This window comes from Ctenocephalides felis, unplaced genomic scaffold, assembly GCF_003426905.1.
Source record: "Ctenocephalides felis isolate EL2017-DRISC unplaced genomic scaffold, ASM342690v1 CF-g0.4_SCAFFOLD_01604, whole genome shotgun sequence".
In the NCBI taxonomy this organism is placed as follows: Eukaryota; Metazoa; Arthropoda; class Insecta; order Siphonaptera; family Pulicidae; genus Ctenocephalides; species Ctenocephalides felis.
Window position 1 is genome coordinate 6,168,624 of NW_020537758.1, and position 19,627 is coordinate 6,188,250.

The 19,627-nt window shown below is 24.7% G+C and overlaps 1 protein-coding gene across 1 annotated transcript in view; it reads left to right on the forward strand.

The window, feature by feature from the left end:
* LOC113374006 (neural-cadherin-like) overlaps positions 1 to 19,627 on the forward strand; it is a 454,794-nt gene that overhangs the window by 109,430 nt on the left and 325,737 nt on the right. The window contains 3 exon segments of the mRNA XM_026614261.1: positions 3,865 to 4,054; positions 4,501 to 4,683; positions 7,265 to 7,454. Coding sequence (XP_026470046.1) covers positions 3,865 to 4,054; positions 4,501 to 4,683; positions 7,265 to 7,454 — 563 coding nt within the window.

Here is a 19,627-nt window from a genome sequence, read left to right on the forward strand (position 1 = left end):
ACCAGATTTTAGATCTTTGATAACTAAAAAACTTGCTAAGATAATAAAAATCTATTTAATCAATATGTTGTTTTGGGAGCGATTTATAAGTATACCGAGTTGCTGTAGGGTCTTATGGTGTTAGACAATGTTAAAGATAATTTGATTTTGTACAAATTTGCCGAATATTTCACTAAATTTGCATAAACCGTTCAAAAGTTACTAGGGTTACACCAAACGAATGCATGCAGAGTTAAGTCTTAGATAATTCATGCCCTACAGATTGATCAATCACGCTTTTAGAGTATTCCGAGTTGATGTATAGACTTACTATGTTAGACGATGTTGTAGATAATTTAATTTTGTACAAATTTGCCGAATATTTCACTAAATTTGCATAAACCATTCAAAAGTTATAAGAGATATACCAAACAACAAAAACTGTAACAAATACTGTTGGGTCGACACTTGAGTATTAAATGTTTTGTTATTTTCGATGAGCTCCTAAGGACGTATTATTTCGAATGCAACTATGATTTTTGTATATGTAATTACTTATACAGTTTACTTTATTTCCCAGTACTAGATTTTCTTAAGTCTCAAACAAAATTTTCCAAAATTTGCAATAATATCCATCAAGTACCAGAACGTCAATTGTTGGGTCGACACTTGAGTATTAAATGTTTTGTTATTTTCGAGGAGCTCCTAAGGACGTATTATTCCAAATACTACTATGATTTTTAGATATGTAATTTCTTATACAGTTTACTTTATTTCCTAGTACTAGATTTTCTTAAGTTTCAAACAAAATTTTCCAATATTTGCAATAATATCCGTCAAGTACCAGAACGTCAATTGTTGGGTCGACACTTGAGTATTAAATGTTTTGTTATTTTCGAGGAGCTCCTAAGGACGTATTATAAGGAATATATTTATGATTCTTGGATACGTGATTCCTTATACAGTTTACTTTATTACCTAGTACTAGATTTTCTTAAGTCTCAAACAAAATTTACCAAAATTTGCAATAATATCCATCAAGAACCAGAACGTCAATTGTTGGGTCGACACTTGAGAATTAAATATTTTGTTATTTTCGAGGAGCTCCTAAAGACGTATTATTCCGAATACAACTATGATTTTTGGATATGTAATTCCTTATACAGTTTACTTTATTTCCTAGTACTAGATTTTCTTAAGTCTTGAACAAAATTTTCCAAAATTTGCAATAATATCCATCAAGTACCAAAACGTCAATTGTTCGGTCGACACTTGAGTATTAAATGTTTTGTTATTTTCGAGGAGCTCCTAAGGACGTATTATTTCGAATGCAACTATGATTTTTGTATATGTAATTACTTATACAGTTTACTTTATTTCCCAGTACTAGATTTTCTTAAGTCTCAAACAAAATTTTCCAAAATTTGCAATAATATCCATCAAGTACCAGAACGTCAATTGTTGGGTCGACACTTGAGTATTAAATGTTTTGTTATTTTCGAGGAGCTCCTAAGGACGTATTATTCCAATACTACTATGATTTTTAGATATGTAATTTCTTATACAGTTTACTTTATTTCCTAGTACTAGATTTTCTTAAGTTTCAAACAAAATTTTCCAATATTTGCAATAATATCCGTCAAGTACCAGAACGTCAATTGTTGGGTCGACACTTGAGTATTAAATGTTTTGTTATTTTCGAGGAGCTTCTAAGGACGTATTATAAGGAATATATTTATGATTCTTGGATACGTGATTCCTTATACAGTTTACTTTATTACCTAGTACTAGATTTTCTTAAGTCTCAAACAAAATTTACCAAAATTTGCAATAATATCCATCAAGAACCAGAACGTCAATTGTTGGGTCGACACTTGAGAATTAAATATTTTGTTATTTTCGAGGAGCTCCTAAAGACGTATTATTCCGAATACAACTATGATTTTTGGATATGTAATTCCTTATACAGTTTACTTTATTTCCTAGTACTAGATTTTCTTAAGTCTCGAACAAAATTTTCCAAAATTTGCAATAATATCCATCAAGTACCAAAACGTCAATTGTTCGGTCGACACTTGAGTATTAAATGTTTTGTTATTTTCGAGGAGCTCCTCAGGACGTATTATAAGGAATACAACTATGATTTTTGGATATGTAATTCCTTATACAGTTTACTTTATTTCCTGGTACTAGATTTTCTTAAGTTTCAAATAAAATTTTCCAAAATTTGCAATAATATCCATCAAATATCAGAACGTCAATTGTTGGGTCGACACTTGAGTATTAAATGATTTGTTATTTTCGAGGAACTCCTAAGGACGTATTATTCCGAATACAACTATGATTTTTGGATACGTTATTCCTTATACAGTTTACTTTATTTCCTAGTACTAGATTTTCTTAAGTCTCAAACAAAATTTTCCAAAATTTGCAATAATATCCATCAGGTAGCAAATTGTTAGGTCGACACTTGAGTAATAAATGTTTTGTTATTTTCGAGGAGCTTCTAAGGACGTATTATTCCGAATACAACTATCATTTTTAGATATGTAATTCTTTATACAGTTTACTTTATTTCCTGGTACTAGATTTTCTTAAGTTTCAAACAAAATTTTCCGAAATTTGCAATAATATCCATCAGGTACCAAATTGTTGGGTCGACACTTGAGTATTAAATGTTTTGTTATTTTCGAGGAGCTCCTAAAGACGTATTAATCCGAATACAACTATGATTTTTGGATATGTAATTCCTTATACAGTTGATTTTATTTCCTAGTACTAGATTTTCTTAAGTCTCAAACAAAATTTTCTAAAATTTGCAATAATATTCATCAAGTACCAGAACGTCAATTGTTGGGTCGGCACTTGAGTATTAAATGTTTTGTTATTTTCGAGGAGCTCCTAAGGACGTATTATTCCGAATACAACTATGATTTTTGGATACGTAATTCCTTATACAGTTTACTTTATTTCATGGTACTAGGTTTTCTTAAGTCTCAAACAAAATTTTCCAAAATTTGCAATAATATTCATCAAGTACCAGAACGTCAATTGTTGGGTCGACACTTGAGTATTAAATGTTTTGTTATTTTCGAGGAGCTCCTAAGGACGTATTATTCCGAATAAAACTATGATTTTTGGATATGTAATTCCTTATGCAGTTTACTTTATTTCCTAGTACTAGATTTTCTTAGGTTTCAAACAAAATTTTCCGAAATTTGCAATAATATCCATTAAGTACCAGAACTTTATTTATATTATAGAGGAAATAATAGAAGCAAATTAAGTTTAGTATAAAATTTTAGATGTTTTATTGCAAAAGTATAGTTCATAAATATAATACTATTTAGATATTTGTAAAGTATTAAAATATCAATAATATGAGTTTTATATAATTCTATATATATATATATATATATATATATATATATATATATATATATATATATATATATATATATTTGTTGTGATATATAAGATATGAATTTCGTAAGAACAAAAATTTTTATACATGGGGTTAGTAGTAGTTAGATGTCTTAGGGTTGTCTAGGTTTTTAGTAATTTAATAGTAAGGTAAATTTGAGCTACCAATTTAGGCAATACCTTCAGGTAAGTATGAACAGATTTATTTTTGCATCTAAAACAATTATAAACTTATCTTAATGGTAAACTTATAAAAATAATTAATTAATTTTTGGTCACTTTTTGTGTATTGATCTTTAAGTTTTGGAGAAACATCAAATTTTTTTTTTTGACAAATCAGGAAGCTGATACAAAATTAATTACATTTCACTCTTACAAAAAAACCTTTGATTTTAATTACTATTAAATTAAATACGATCAGATTTTTACCATGTTTTCTAATTTTCTTACTTTTTTCCTCAGTTCTGGTATAGAAGGCAACCCAACGGTTTTCTATCGCCTAATGCCAGGATCAACAGCTCAGACCAATAAATACCACACATTTTACCTTCAACAAAGATCTGATAATGGTTTTACTTGGGCTGATATCAAAGTAAATCATCCACTGGACTATGAGACCATCAAGGAGTATAATTTGACCATACGTGTAGAGGTAAGGAAAAAACTGACAACAAAAACATATCAACAAAAAATGTCTTTGACCAATGCTGTTCTGATTAAAATTAGTCTAGACATTTGGCATAATTGAATTACTTGTGATTCTCATAAACTGTAGTCAATCCATCACCAAGTTCTTAGAAGTCAACCATATTTGAACAGTAGTAACTCCAGAACGCTTTTAGCGATTTACAAATTTCAAACGCCAATCGATGAGTAATAATAATTTTTCAAAATCACATATTTTTGGTAAAGATCAGCCAAGCCGTTTTTGAGTTGGTCAAAAATAACCAAAATATCTCATATCTTAGGACAACCCAAAAACACTTTGATCAATTTATATAGAAACTTTAGCAAGTACCTAATTAAAATCAACTGTTCACTAAATTTTTGACCAAGTGGCTCCTGTTTATTATAATCAATTATTTTTTATTTTTTTAGAACAATGGTGCCCAACAATTGGCTTCTGAAGCAACAGTTTACATAATGCTGGAAGACGTCAACGATGAAATTCCTTTATTTACTGAAAGAGAACAAGAAACTGTCTTGGAAGGTGAACCAATTGGCACCAAAGTCACCCAAGTGAATGCCATTGACAAGGATGGAACTTTTCCTAATAACCAGGTAAATATAATAGATGTCCTGAATCCTAATTTTTGGTCCTGAAAATCATGAGAAATTTGTTTTTTAGCATATAAAAATAGTGATTGTTTTGGTACTTTTTTACACACAAAAACTAGATAAAATTCTTAATTAGAAAAAAATTGCGGAAAAAATTACAGATTCAACGATTTTTTTATATTTCGAAAATTTTCTCAATATCAGGATTTTTGTGTAACTCTTAGTTGTACATTTTTGTTAGTTTTTTTTGACGTAACTTTTGTCTAAAAAAAAGTCTTCAAAAATTATTCACACACTCAAAACCTAGATAAAATTTTTATATATCATGCAATCTTACAAAATATTTCACAAAAATGTAAATCAATAAAATATAAATCAAGCAATATTTGCATTTTTGATTATGAAACACAGTTTGATATTCGCTGGTTGCCCACATTTTGACATTCACCGAATTTATGTTTATCAAAATTTGAACAAATACTTTTACTTCGAATAAACTATTTTATTTGTGAATTCAATCATGATTTGGTCGTCGGATTGAATCTATCGAAAAATTCCGATTAAATGTTAATATAATAGTGCATACATTTATCTTGGATATAAAAGTAATATACAATTTTAAAATTAATCAATTAATAATAATTTTTTGTTTCTAGTTTTAAACACAACGAATTTTTTTATTTAAATCTAACGAGCACAAATTTCTTACAATTTTTATCTAAAATTTATTTTTAAATAAGTGTTACATAATTAAGCTGAAATTTATTTGTGATTTACAAATAAATTACAATTTTAAAATTAATTAATTAAACAAAAGTGCAAGTGATTTAAATACACGTGCAAAATTTAAATTAAAGTTAATAAATTTTTGTTTTTTTTTTAATTTTAAATACAACACTTTTTATAAAAATGAAAATGAGTGAAATTTTTACAGTTTTTGTACTTCACAAAGGTGATTTTATTTTATTGTTTTATTTCATTTTTCATATTTCTGAATAAATATATTGTTCATTATAGGTTCGATTTTTTCAAAATAAATTTTAAATTGATTAAACTTGCAAAAAAAATCATTTTTCTATTAAGTAAAGTTATATCAATATGGACTAAAAACGTGCTCATTATTTCTACATGCATGTATTCATTATATATATATATATATATATATATATATATATATATATGTATTTATGTATAATTAATGAATATTACTGCCATTTCAATAAGTTCATTGAACAAAGGGAAATTATGATCATTTGGTCGTAATTAACAAATCCAGCTTCAATTAATTCCACAAAATCATTATTTGCAATTTCAATAGCCGACAAGTGACTACGAATTTATATAATCGTATTAAACACAATAAACGTAGATATATACATATACATACACACATTTATATATACACATTCATATCATATAAAAATTTCCTGTCAAAATCGTATAACGAGAAATTCAAATTCACAAAACGTGCCTAAAAATTTACGTAATTTATAATTGATTAATTTATTTCTAAATGTTAATATTATTTTAATTTTTATTTTATTTTAATGTTGATAAATTTCTACTATTTTATTAATTTTATTTACTAATTTTACTTTTATTATTATTTGCTTTTATTTTATATTAAATCATCATACTACGAATATCATTATAATGTAAATTCTATCCTTTGCACTCTTATTTATTCAAATTTATGTTATTATTTATTATTGTTACTAGATGTTACTTATTTAATAGTTGTAATAAATATTGTGATTAAAAAAACAACAAATTTTCAACGAGCTCCTCAGGACTTTAAAGATTTACCATAAACTTGTAATGAGAATACATTATTACCTTATATATCTAATATATAACAAAATTTTTAAATTTGCAATTTTTGCAATAAATTTAAAAATATTTGTCATTTTTAAAAAAAATTGTCGAAGGTTATAAATAGTGGTGCATTTTCAACGAGCTCCACAGGATGTTCTAGATGCACCATAAACTCATATTTTAAATACATCATATTACATTATGACTTTTGTGACACCTAATTTTCAAATTTGCAATTTTTGCAATACATTTCAAAATATGTCATTTTTAAGTTTTGTGTCTAACCTTTTTCAAAGGTTATAAAGGGTGATGCTATTTTAAAATATTTTAATACGCTAACATTAATATTATTATTATTATCTTATTTCTAATATTGTTATTTTGTTATATTTAATTGTTTTTCTAGTATTATTTTATTATCCAGAAATTTTATATATATTGGGGTTGTCAAATATCTCCCTTCCGCCTTTTTGTATTATAAACCAAGAGCAAAAAAGCGGAAGGGAGATATTTGACAACCTAATATTTATTAATTTTATAATTATTATTATTTGCTTTTATTTTATATTGAATTATCATACTACGAATATCATTTTTAATAAAAAATTCTATCCTTTTTACTCTTATTTATTTAAATTTGTTTTATTTATCATTATTGCTAGATGCTAATCATTTAACAGTTGTAATAAATATTGTAATTAAAAAAATAAATAAATAAATAAATATATTTCTACCTACTAATTATCTAACCAATTTTTTTTTCTTCCAGGTCTATTACTATGTGGTAGATTCTCCAAGAAATGAAGGCAAAGACTTTTTCGAAATAAACCTTCAGTCAGGGGAAGTTTTTACCAAAGTTGTCTTTGATAGGGAAAAGCAGGGCGCCTACGCCCTTGAAATCGAGGCCAGAGACGGGGCAACCAGTGCCAGGCCTAATAGCAACAATCATCCGAATTCAGGTCAGTGGAAAAAAAAATTAATATATATGTATATATATATATATATAATATATGTATATATATTTTGATGAGTTATTTAGAATCGGGCAGTAACACCAAGTAAAAAAAACTAAAGTAGTTTTGAAATACTTTATCTCAAAACTACTTTAGTTTTTATACTTGGTGTTACTGCCCGATTCTAAATAACTCATCAAAATATATATATCAACACCAAACTCACATATTTCAAAATGTATTGAATGTTTCTAATTTAAAAAAAAAATGTTACATAGACGAATGAAACACCTTTCAGAAAAACGTTTTTCGTAGATTTTCTTATATAGGCATGTAGTATGGTTAAAGAAAAATTATATAGTTGAATGAAACAGTCTTTAGAAGAATGTGTTCTAAAATATTTTCTTTGGGGTTAAAAAAATTCAATTTATGTTTACCTTAGTGTAGGTATTTTTATTAATCAATGATAATAATAATAATAATAATAATAGCCTATATTTTAATTTTAAACAATATTCAAAAAAATAGTATTTCAGTAAGTTAAATGAAATAATTACTATGTTAAATAATAATTATAAAAATCTTAAAATTTGTACCGTTTAATATTACAGTTATTAATTTACATGTTCTCAAAAAATTATATTATATAGTTGAATGAAACAGTCTTCAGAAGAACGTCTTCTTAAACATTTTATTTTCTTATAAAAAAATTCAATTCATATTTATCTTAGTGTAGGTATTTTTATAAATTATAATAATAATAATAATAATAATAGCCTGCATGTTAATTTGAAACAATATTTAAAAAATAGTATTGCAGTAAGTTAAATTAAATAAATAATTACTATGTTAAAAAATAATTATATAATTCTTAAAATTTAAACCATAATCCATAAAATTATTATTACAAGTCAGTTTTGTTTATTACTTAATTAATTTAATATTAGGTTTTTTTTTATAAAATTATTCTTCAATATATTTTCGTACCAAAACTGTTGAAAAAGTTTGCAAAAGTAATCATGTTAAGTACTCGAACTAATTGTAATAATTTACTTTGAAAAAGTTTCCAAAAGTTATGAAACTAAAAAATATACTTATGTCTTGGATAAAAACTTTATGGAAAATTATGTATATATATAAAAAAATTATAAAATTTACAATTAAAATTTAGATTTTATAAATTTTGTATATCCTAACATTTATTAAAAAACCTAAATTCATTTTTACTATAAACACAAAAGATTAAATTCAAGATTTAGTAAAAAAATCGGATTAATGCAATTTTTTGTTTAAACATTTTGCAACATATCAAATTTATTTATATAATACAACAAATAAAACAAGATTTATTTAAAAATAGCAAAATTAGTTTTTACCATTATTTTTAAAATGTTATTCAAAGTAAAAGTATTTGGTATTTTCGAAAAACATGAAAATTAGTGAATATCAAAGTGTGGTACATCACTTTTTTTGCAAATTTTATTTAGTTTTTTCGTGTGCAAATAAATTTAGAAACATTTTTTTAGACAAACTTACGTCAAAATTTAACAAATTTTGTCAATTTGACAAACAATTATCAGCTAAGAGCTAAACAAATTTTATGGGTTTAAAGATGTAACTTCGTGAAACTTATTTATAAAAATTGGCATTCGTAAAAATCTTGTTTAAAAATTGTTATATTTCTCGTTCCAGCTAAATGTTTTGTGCAAGAAATATTTATACACAACACTATTTAACGCAAAAACAAATATTTAATTATTTAATTTCAATAATTTGAAAAAAAAGTAATAAAAACTAGTTTTAAACAATTTTTATCAACAAATCAGGTTCCGCGCCTATTAATTACCTTTAGCGTTCAAATCACTGTTCCTCACAAACTTTTCTCTAGAAACAATTTTTTTTTTAAATATGTTTGAGTATATTTCTTTAACTAAATTTAAAAGACGTATTGTAGTGGAAAAATATTCTTTTTGCTTGTTATGTAATCATTCTTTTGTACATAGCTTTCTCGGAAGAATTTTTAAATAAAATAAATAAAAGTACAGAACAAATGTGTACGTAGACGCAGATGTAAAAGAAACAAAATAATGAAGTTTATATATATAAATATATATACATATATATATATATATATATACATATATATATATATATATATATATATTAAATATATCTTTTACCTTTTTCCATATTTTTGATAATTTTTTTCGAGCTAATCATAAATGCATGAGCGAATATTATCGAGACAACTTTTCTTCGTTGTCTTGAGATTTTTGGCAAAGATCGTCTTTTGGCCAAGGGCCAAATTATATTACAAAAACTACTTTTGGTACTTACAACATTGTTTTTGAAGTCACGTGTCGTTTAACTTATCAATTTCTTGCAAATCAGGACGACGAACAATAACACTGAAATTTAAAAAAAATATATATATGTATACATATACGAGTATATATATATATATATATATATATAATAAAAGAAATTTGTGTAATTTTTCATATTTACGTTGGTTGGTTTTACTTAACTAAGAGAAATAGTGGAAGGATTTTCCTAATTCATACAAATGATGGGAGAGATAATCTTGTTACAAATATATATATATATATATATATATATATATAAAGTGTAATTAAAGCTATCGTTTGCGATCTTAATTAAATAATTTCCACAAGGACTCCAAAAGTAATAAATCATTTTGATTATTTTGAATTCGAAACAGTCCTCTGCAAATGTTGCATCTAACGAGATAACTATTATATATATATATATATATATATATATGTATATATATATATATATAAGCGTTTTTTCTGCATTTTATTGCAACACAAATAATACTTAAAATGCTTTTAATCCTGGGATTTCATCGATTTTGCACAAAAAAACACAAATGCGAGTGTAATGGATCCTTCTAATTGGATTCCGGTTGGAATTTAGGGGAAATGATTGGAAAAATAGGTTTAAATAGATTTTTATATAATACATTTTTGAGTACACTTATATAATCCATATTTTTGTGATTTTTTACTGATTTATACACTTTTTTATAAATTGACTTGATGTAAACTTTTATACAGTTTTTATTCAAGTCTTCTTTAATTTTTTAAGTTTTTCTAACAAATTTTTACAGATTACGAATTTTTTGCAAAAACAGTTTTTTATAGTTTTGTATAAATATAATTGCCTTTGACAAACTTTTTCCAAATTTTTTTTCTCCCAATAATTATGTGCAAAAAATACACAAAATCGTGTGTCTAACTGAATTCCGGTTGGAATTTCCGAAAATAGCATTTCCAAAAATCAAAATAAATATTACAGTTTCTAAATCACACAAACTATCTCCAATTATAATTTTTTTTCCAATATTTCTTCGTCCTCGGCACGTTTGTTTGCAAAGTGCTCTTCAAAAACTCTCCCAACTTTGTTTTTTTCTTTTTTGGCTCTCGATTTTCAGTCTATTTAGAAAGAAGAGATTTCTAGTGAACATTCGAATTGTTTTTGTCGATTTTCCGAGATTTTTCCTATTTTCATGGAATTCAATTGAGGTAAAAAATAAAATAATAAAACAGACGATGGAGGAATGTTGTTATTCTATTCATTGGCAATGAATAAAGGTTCATTAAGGGAAAAATATGAATGAATTTAGTAAAACTTGTATAAAATTTATATTTATTTTTATTGGAATTTATAGTTCGTTATTAATATATTGATCTACTCAATTTTTTAACGCAAGTAACACCAACGATTCGAACGATTTTTTTCTTTATTTTTTACATTTAACAACCATACGAGTCATTATAGAATTTTTTTTTTAATATTTGTATCTACACAATATGTAAATAAAATTTTATGATCTAAATAATATTTTATAAATACAGATGAGTATAAAATTATACAAAAATAATAATAATAACAATAATATAAGACACTTAAATTTGCTAAATATCATAAAATAACCTAAAATTTGTTAAATAAAATAATTTTGTAAAAGTATTGTAAAGCTGATTAAAATACTTATTAATTTTTTTAAAAAAAATACTTGCAACAAACAAACTAGTTATATTTAAAAATAATAAAAATTAACTAAATATAATTAATTTTATAGTAAATAAATTAAATAATAAATAAATTAGTAATAAAATAGCTAATAATTAATTAAATTATATTAAACCAATAAAATATTGACTTAAGCCTTATTATAATATTATTATACCGACCGCTTGTAAAATTAATAAATAAATAAAAGAGACTTTTCAGGTACAGACTTTGCAAAAAAAAATCATTTGCAAAAATAAGAGAGTGCCATAGCGCCAAAAAGTGCATTTGCATGTTAACATTTCAAAAAAATGATACTCTGAGTTTTTAATAATATATGCGTTATGATTAATAATATTTTAATAAAATTACATGAAAACCACTTACTACAATTAAATAAATATAAAACATCCAATTTAATTTAATTGAACATAATTTGTCAAATCCAACATTTTATGTATTTACGTTTCATTTTAAATTATACCTCGACAAAAAAATTTCAATTTAAAATGTAAAGTTCCTACCCGGTTTTAAAAAAAATTCTCACCTTTTCCACAATCTCTGGATTATCACAAATATTTCAAAACAAAAAGTGGCCAAATCGGTTCAGCTGTTTTTGAGTTTTAGCAAACATAACATTATATGAAGCTCCATTCTTATATATAAGAAGATATATATATATATATATATATATATATATATATATATGTGTGTGTGTGTGTATGTATGTATGTATGTATGTATAAGCTAGAAAAAGCGTAAATCCTAATTAGAACTTTAAATGTAAATACAAAGTAAATAAAAAACAGTTTATTTACATCTGCCTTCATTTCTCCTCTAACTATGCAAACACTTTTTATCATTTAAAAATTTGTTTTATACTTTTAGTAACTCTTAAATCTTATTTTTTCTCTAAGATTTTTAAACTACGATCAATATAGAATATCCTATCGTTTATTCCTGCAAAGTCAGAGATCGGAAAAGCCTGAAAAAAATTTAATTTCACTTTAACCGCATCTGTTGAAAGAAAAGAAGACTATGAAAAATAGCTGAGAGCGCATAAACGCTTAGAACATTATCGATAGACGGGGCGCTGGTGGAAAAATCGCTAGAGGAAAAAAAATCATTTATTATAAAACAATAAAATTTAGAAAAAAAATTGCGTTTACTGCGTCTATTGTATTTTTATAATTTTTTCTATAGCTATTGGCTATCCGGCTAATGATGATTAAATCTAGTAGCTAACTTTTGCATATGCTAATTCGATACAACACTGTATCGATCAGAGTTAATAAACGGAACGTAATCAAAATTCAAAATTGTATCGGCAGCAGGAACTGCATTTAGTGAGACAGCTGGTAAAATTTTACTCAAACTTCTACTCAAAATTTAATTTAAGTCATTTTGCATTAAGGGGGTCTCCTCATCAGTAGCTTACAAAAAAGGGATTTTTCAGTATTTTTTTTTAACATGAAACAACAAGAGAAACAACAAAGATCTTTTGCATAGTTTTGAACACGTATTTATTCAACAAAATAAAATTTATTGTATGTCAAAAAATAAAAATGGCTGATTTATAAACAATCTTGCGCAGCAGCTCGCGATTGACAACTCAAACTCCGTGCAAGGTACAGCCCGTAATTTTTATCTGAAACTAAAAATGCAAATACTTCTTTATTCAGAAGGCTTTTCTGCACATCATAGACTATTATGGTGGTTCAAAGTTGAAATTTAAACATATTTAACATTTTTTAAAAAGTACTGTTTTTTTAGGGCTTTTTTAAGGAGTAATTGCGTTAACAACATTGTAAAATGAAATTTTCAATACATATTTTAGTTCAATCTATGGACAATAAAATTATCTAAAAAAACGGTGTCTTACTTGTATATGTAGCTTTTATCGTTCATTTTTAATCGTGCACGGAATTTTACAAAAATCGGTTTTCGGAAATAAGCTTTAAAGTTGCGCGGCTTGACTCGCGCTTGCCCCACGCGCGACTCTACTCGGACCTGTAAATCCTAAACTAGTTTGAGTTGGACTCTCAAACTTGGCAAGAATATTCTTAAATAATTAATCTAACGATTGAAGCAAAAATAAAAAAATCGATTTTTTGAAACTGACTGATGAGGAGACCCCCTTAAATTACGATACGTGTAAATAATCGTCTGCATCAATAGGAGTTTTAGAAAATAATTTAAAATTCTTAAACTTGACTAAAAGGGAGTAAATTGAATTAATAAAATCAAAGATGAATTTATTGCACATGTCACGTGACTAACGATATAAAAAAATATATAAAAAAATTTGATTAAATGAAAGAATTTATAAAAATGAACGTGAAATTTATTTTACGAAGAGTATTGAATATAAAAACGAATAATGCAATGGAAAGTGTAATTAGGGATAATAAATAAGTAAATAAAATATAAAACTGAAAGTGAAATTAGCATGTGGCAAAAAAAGCATCCTCGTCGCCTGCCCTGAGCATTCAGTTTTAAATTAACAGGTATATGTGCCATTGAAATTTTAATTATAATTCATAGCAAATATTTTTTATTAATAATATTTTGAGTTATTCATAGACGGCGTTGCTGTATTGTATGAATGTTCTTTATGGGTGACGGTATGGGCATACAAAATTTCTATGAAATAACAAAATATTAATTTATGTATGTTTGACAAAGAGTTTTGAATATAAAGATGAAAAAAGCAATGAAAAATGCAATTAGAGATGATAAATGAGTAAAGAAAAATATAAAACTGAAATAATAAAATAAAAATAAGCATATGGCAAAGAGACATCTTCGCCACCTGCCATGAACATTCAGTTTTAAATTAACACGTACATGTGTAATTGAAATTTTAGTTACAACTTACAAAATTTAGATAAGCACACATTTTTTATTATTAATATTTTGAGTTATTTCTAGATGGCGTTGCTATATTGTGTGAATGTTCTTTATGGGTGACAGTATGGGCATACAAGATCTCTATGGAATAAAAAAATATTAATTTATTTCTTTATGACGAAAAGTATTGAATATTAAAAACTAAAAATGCAATAGAAATTGCAAGCTGACAATATTAAAAATAATAATATGCAAAATTTCAAAAAAAAATCCGAAATAGCTGTTTCGTGCCAAATGGTATTCAATAATTTTAATAGACTATCTATACATAATATTATCAATATTTATTTATTAATTTTAATAGACTATCTATACCTAATATGTATCAATTACTATTTATTAATTTTGAGTAAACTGCCTACCAGCTCTCCCATTACCAAACTGTCGTTCACTATTTTAGATTTTCGCAACGCTCGCGTATGCTAATTTTGGCAGATTGTCTCTTTGACAAAATCCACCATGAATGTACATATAAGTCCATATAGGTCACTAATTACATAGATACTGTTTTAACAAGCTTCGGCCCGCTGTACTATTTGTAGTAAAGGAATTTTGAACTGAAAATTTATGGATTGTTTCAAACGATTTATGTGCCTTTTTATTGTATGGCTTGTAAATTTTGAATGGTAATTACCAGGTGATTGGAGTTTTTAGGAAGTTTGTTTAGAATTAAGCAAAAAATAATTTTTACTATAACATAAGTACCTACAGCAACTCGGTAAACTTTAAAATCGCTTTCAAAAGCAAATGTTTATAGTAGAGCAATTTTAAAAAATTCATGTGTGCTTTTTGCAATGTATTGCTTGTAACTTTTGATTAGTAGTTGCTAAGTTATTAGAGTATTCGAGAAATTTGTTTGAAATTTAACAATTAATAATTTTTACTAACATCATAAGTTTGCTTTGTTGCAAGGTCTCGCTTATAACTTTTGAAGAGTAGTTTCTAAGTAATTGAAGTATTCAATAAATTTGTTTAAAATCGAACAATTAATAATTTTTATTAATACCATAAGTACCTACAGCCACTCGCTATACTTTAAAATCTCATTTGAAAGCAAATGTTTATACTACACCAATTTAAACAAAAATCTTCTGTGCTTTGTTGAAATGTCTTTGTTGCAATATATCGATTGTAACTTTTGAACTATTTATTTAAAATAATTGGAGTATTCAAGAAATTTGTTCAAAATCGAACAATTATCAATATTTACTAATACCATAAGTACCTACAGCAACTCGGTATACTTTAAAATCGCATTCAAATACAACTGTCTATAAAACAGCAATTTAAAAAAAATCATCTGTGCTTTGTTGCAATGTATCGCTTATAACTTTTGAATGACAAGTCTAAAGTAATTGAAATATTTGAAAAATTTGTACAAAATAAATTATATTTAATATTTTCTAATACGGTTATACCATACAGCAACTCGTTATATTTTAAAATTGCATTTGAACACAACTTTTTATAATACAGCAATTTTAAATTGTGTTAAATCTATGGGTAACTTAACATTTATATTTTTCAGAACTATAATTAACCCTATATATTTATGTATATATATATATATATATATATATATATATATATACATCAATCTTTCAATAAAAAATATTAATAGCTTGTAAAAAATAAAAATAACCATTTGTCTTCCAACTTTTGATATATGGATGCAAAGCAAAAAGTGCTTCAAAATACGATAAAAGCAAATTATTGATATATTGCTAAAACAGAAATAAAAACTAACATTAATAGACGAATAAATAAACAACTAACTGTATTTTAGTAATAATAATTCAATCATAAAAATTAAGGTGACAATACATTACATTTTTATACTTAACTTTAATAATACATAATTGAAATTCAATAATATTTTAAAAGTATACCGAGTTGCTCTAGGTTAATATAATATCAGCAAGAATTTTAGATAATTTAATTCTATATAATTTTGTTTAATGTATAATGATTAAATAAATATTTTATGAGATATAAATTTTATTAGCAAGAAATGCATATTAAGCCATTTCAACTCTAGTGTAAATTGGTAGTTTCCAGTGACGTTTATATAAATATATATATATATATATATATATATATACATATATAAATTAAAATATTAATTTTCATGTCGATGTATTGTCAAAGCAACCGACGTCCGCCGTTTCAGATAGAAATTGTAAAAAAAACTTAATTGCTTGGCGGTTTTAAATTTTAATTAATACAACGACAGCCATTTGCTGCAAACGAGAACAAAATATAAAAATAAAAGGGATATATATATATATATATATATATATATATATATATATATACGATGTCTTTTACATTCGTGATATTCAAATAAGATAACGATCATTGTAATAAATTTCCGCAAATTGACTTATTGTTATCTGGTAAGATTCTCATGAGAATCCAGTAAGACTCGTACAATAGTTTGGCAAATAATGTTCTCCGTAATTTAAGACATATTCTCCACCGTAAGAGGTATAATATAATATAATATTCAATTGCCATAAATTTGGCAAACGCCGATCTGGGCTTTGATTTTGGACTTGGGCCATAATAAAAGACATAGATGTATATATATACATATACATATATGTATATGCATATCGATATAATAGATATAAACTATTTTTCAAACAGGCGCATAAGATGTTTTTCAAAATTTCTAAATACATTTATTAATATTAAAAAATTGCTTCAATCTATACCGTTTATGTAAAAATGCTAAATTCTGAGTATGTTATTAGTGAATATCTTTACTATAGCAAAAAAATAAAAAAATGGTATGTTATTTTGCAAAATTGGAAATATAAACAATTTTTCATACGAGCGCATCAAGTTCAGCAATATTTATTTAATAAATCCTAACAAAAATTATGTGCATTCAAAAAATTATATAGCCTAAACTAAATGTGCTGGAATACTAAAATTTGATTACGTTTTTACTAAACATTTATATTTTAATACTTAATGAAAAAAAATCTGAATATATTTACTATAACCTACAATAAAATAATTAGTATGTCATTTTGTAAAATTAAAAAAATATAAACAATTTTTCGAATAAGCGCATCAACTTTCTGTAATTTCTTTTAAAATAAAGTTAATATATATATTCAAAAAATTATACAGCCTAAACTAAATGCAGTAGAGTGCTAAAATTTGACTATGTTATTCCTAAACATGTTTATTTTGATACTAAATGAAAAATTCAATATGTCTTGTTGCAAAATTAAAAAATATTAAAAAAAAATCATACGAGCACATCAAGTTCAGCAATAAATTCTAACAAAAATTATATGCATTCAAAAAATTGTATTGTCTAAACTAAATGTACTAGAATGCTAAATATTAACTATGTCATTACTAAATATATTTACTATAATATACAATAAAATAATTAGTAAGTCGTTTTGTAAAATCAAAAAATATAAACAATTTTTCCTACGAGCGCATCAAGCTCAGCAATATTTCTTCCATAAATCTTAAAAAAACTTATGTGCATTCAAAAAATTATACAGCCTAAACTATATGTAGTAGAATGCTAAAATTTGACTATATTATTACTAAACATTTTTATTTTAATACTAAATGAAAAAATCAATATGCCTTGCTGCAAAATTAAAAAATATAAACAATTTTTCATATAAACGCATCAACTTTCTGTACTTTCTTTTGAACATATCTTGAAAAAGTTCAATATATATATTCCAAAAATTATACAGCCTAAACTAAATGTAGCAGAATGCTAAAATTTAACTATGTTATTACTTAATAGATTTACAATACTATACAATTAAATAATTAGTATGTCATTTTGGAAAATTGAAAAATATAAACAATTGTACAAATAAACGAATCAAATTTTGAATACACCCTCAAAACCTTAAATACACATTTCAAAAATTATACAGACTAAACTAAATGTAGCAGAATGCTAAAATTTGACTATGTTTTTACTAAACATTTTTGCTTTGATCTTGAATGAAAAAATCAATATATCTTGTTGCAAAATTAAAAAATATAAACAATTTTACAAATTAGAACATTAAATTTCTGCAATTTCTTTTGAATACAACCCGAAAACATCATATATATTCCAAACATTTTACAGACTAAACTAAATGCACTAGAATACTAAAATTTAAATATGCCATTACTAAATATATTTACTATAACCTACAATAAAATAATTAATTTGCCATTTTGTAAAATTAAAAAATATAAACAATTTTACAAATAAACGCATCAAATTTCTGCAATTTCTTTGAATGCAACCTGAAAAAGTTAAATATATATTCAAAAAATTATATAGCCCAAACTAAATGTAGTATGATGCTAAAATTTAACTATGTTATTACTGAACACTGTAATTTTAATACTAAATAAGAAAATTAATATGCCTTGTTGCAAAATTAAAAAATATAAACAGTTTTTCAAAAAGACGCATCATATTTTTCAAACTACAAAAACAGCTTTTTATTTTTTACATATGCAGACTTTATTGGTTTGGACTATAAATATAAATAATTTATAAATATTGGAATGATATTTAGTATATGTATAAATGTATAATTTGGTTTTCAACATCTTTTGTAATTTTTTGTTCAAATTTTGTTAAAATTATCAAGGGTGTACTTGTGACATAACAATTGAAATTATTGCAAAATGCAATGCAATTTTTTGTGTTATAGAAAATCTGGAATATGCATAAATGAACAATTTATGTATATATGTCTATATATATATATATATATATATATATCCCCACTTAGCAAAATCCCCTCTATGGAAAATCGACGAGTTTTCCTCGTAGAGCTCGTCAGTTGTTCTACGCCATATGTAGCTACAACATCGTTACTAAAAATTTCAAAAATTATTAATAAAACTATCCATAAAATATTTATAAATAGTAATAGATAATATATTGATTATTATACTAATGTTTTGTGAAAAAATAAATATACATCCAGTATAAAAGAGGATGAAAAATGTGCTTGTTGTGAGAGACTACTATTGAAGTGAAAAATTATTAAATATAATAAATATATATAGCTAAAAATTTAGTTGAAAAGTAATTTAGTAATAAATTTATTCCTGCTGAAATAAATCATTAATATAACAAATTATTAAAAAAAAAACTCAATAAATAACATTATTTGTGAAGGACAAACTCTTAATTTAAGTGCAAGTAAAAAAATAATAAATACAATTTATTTTGT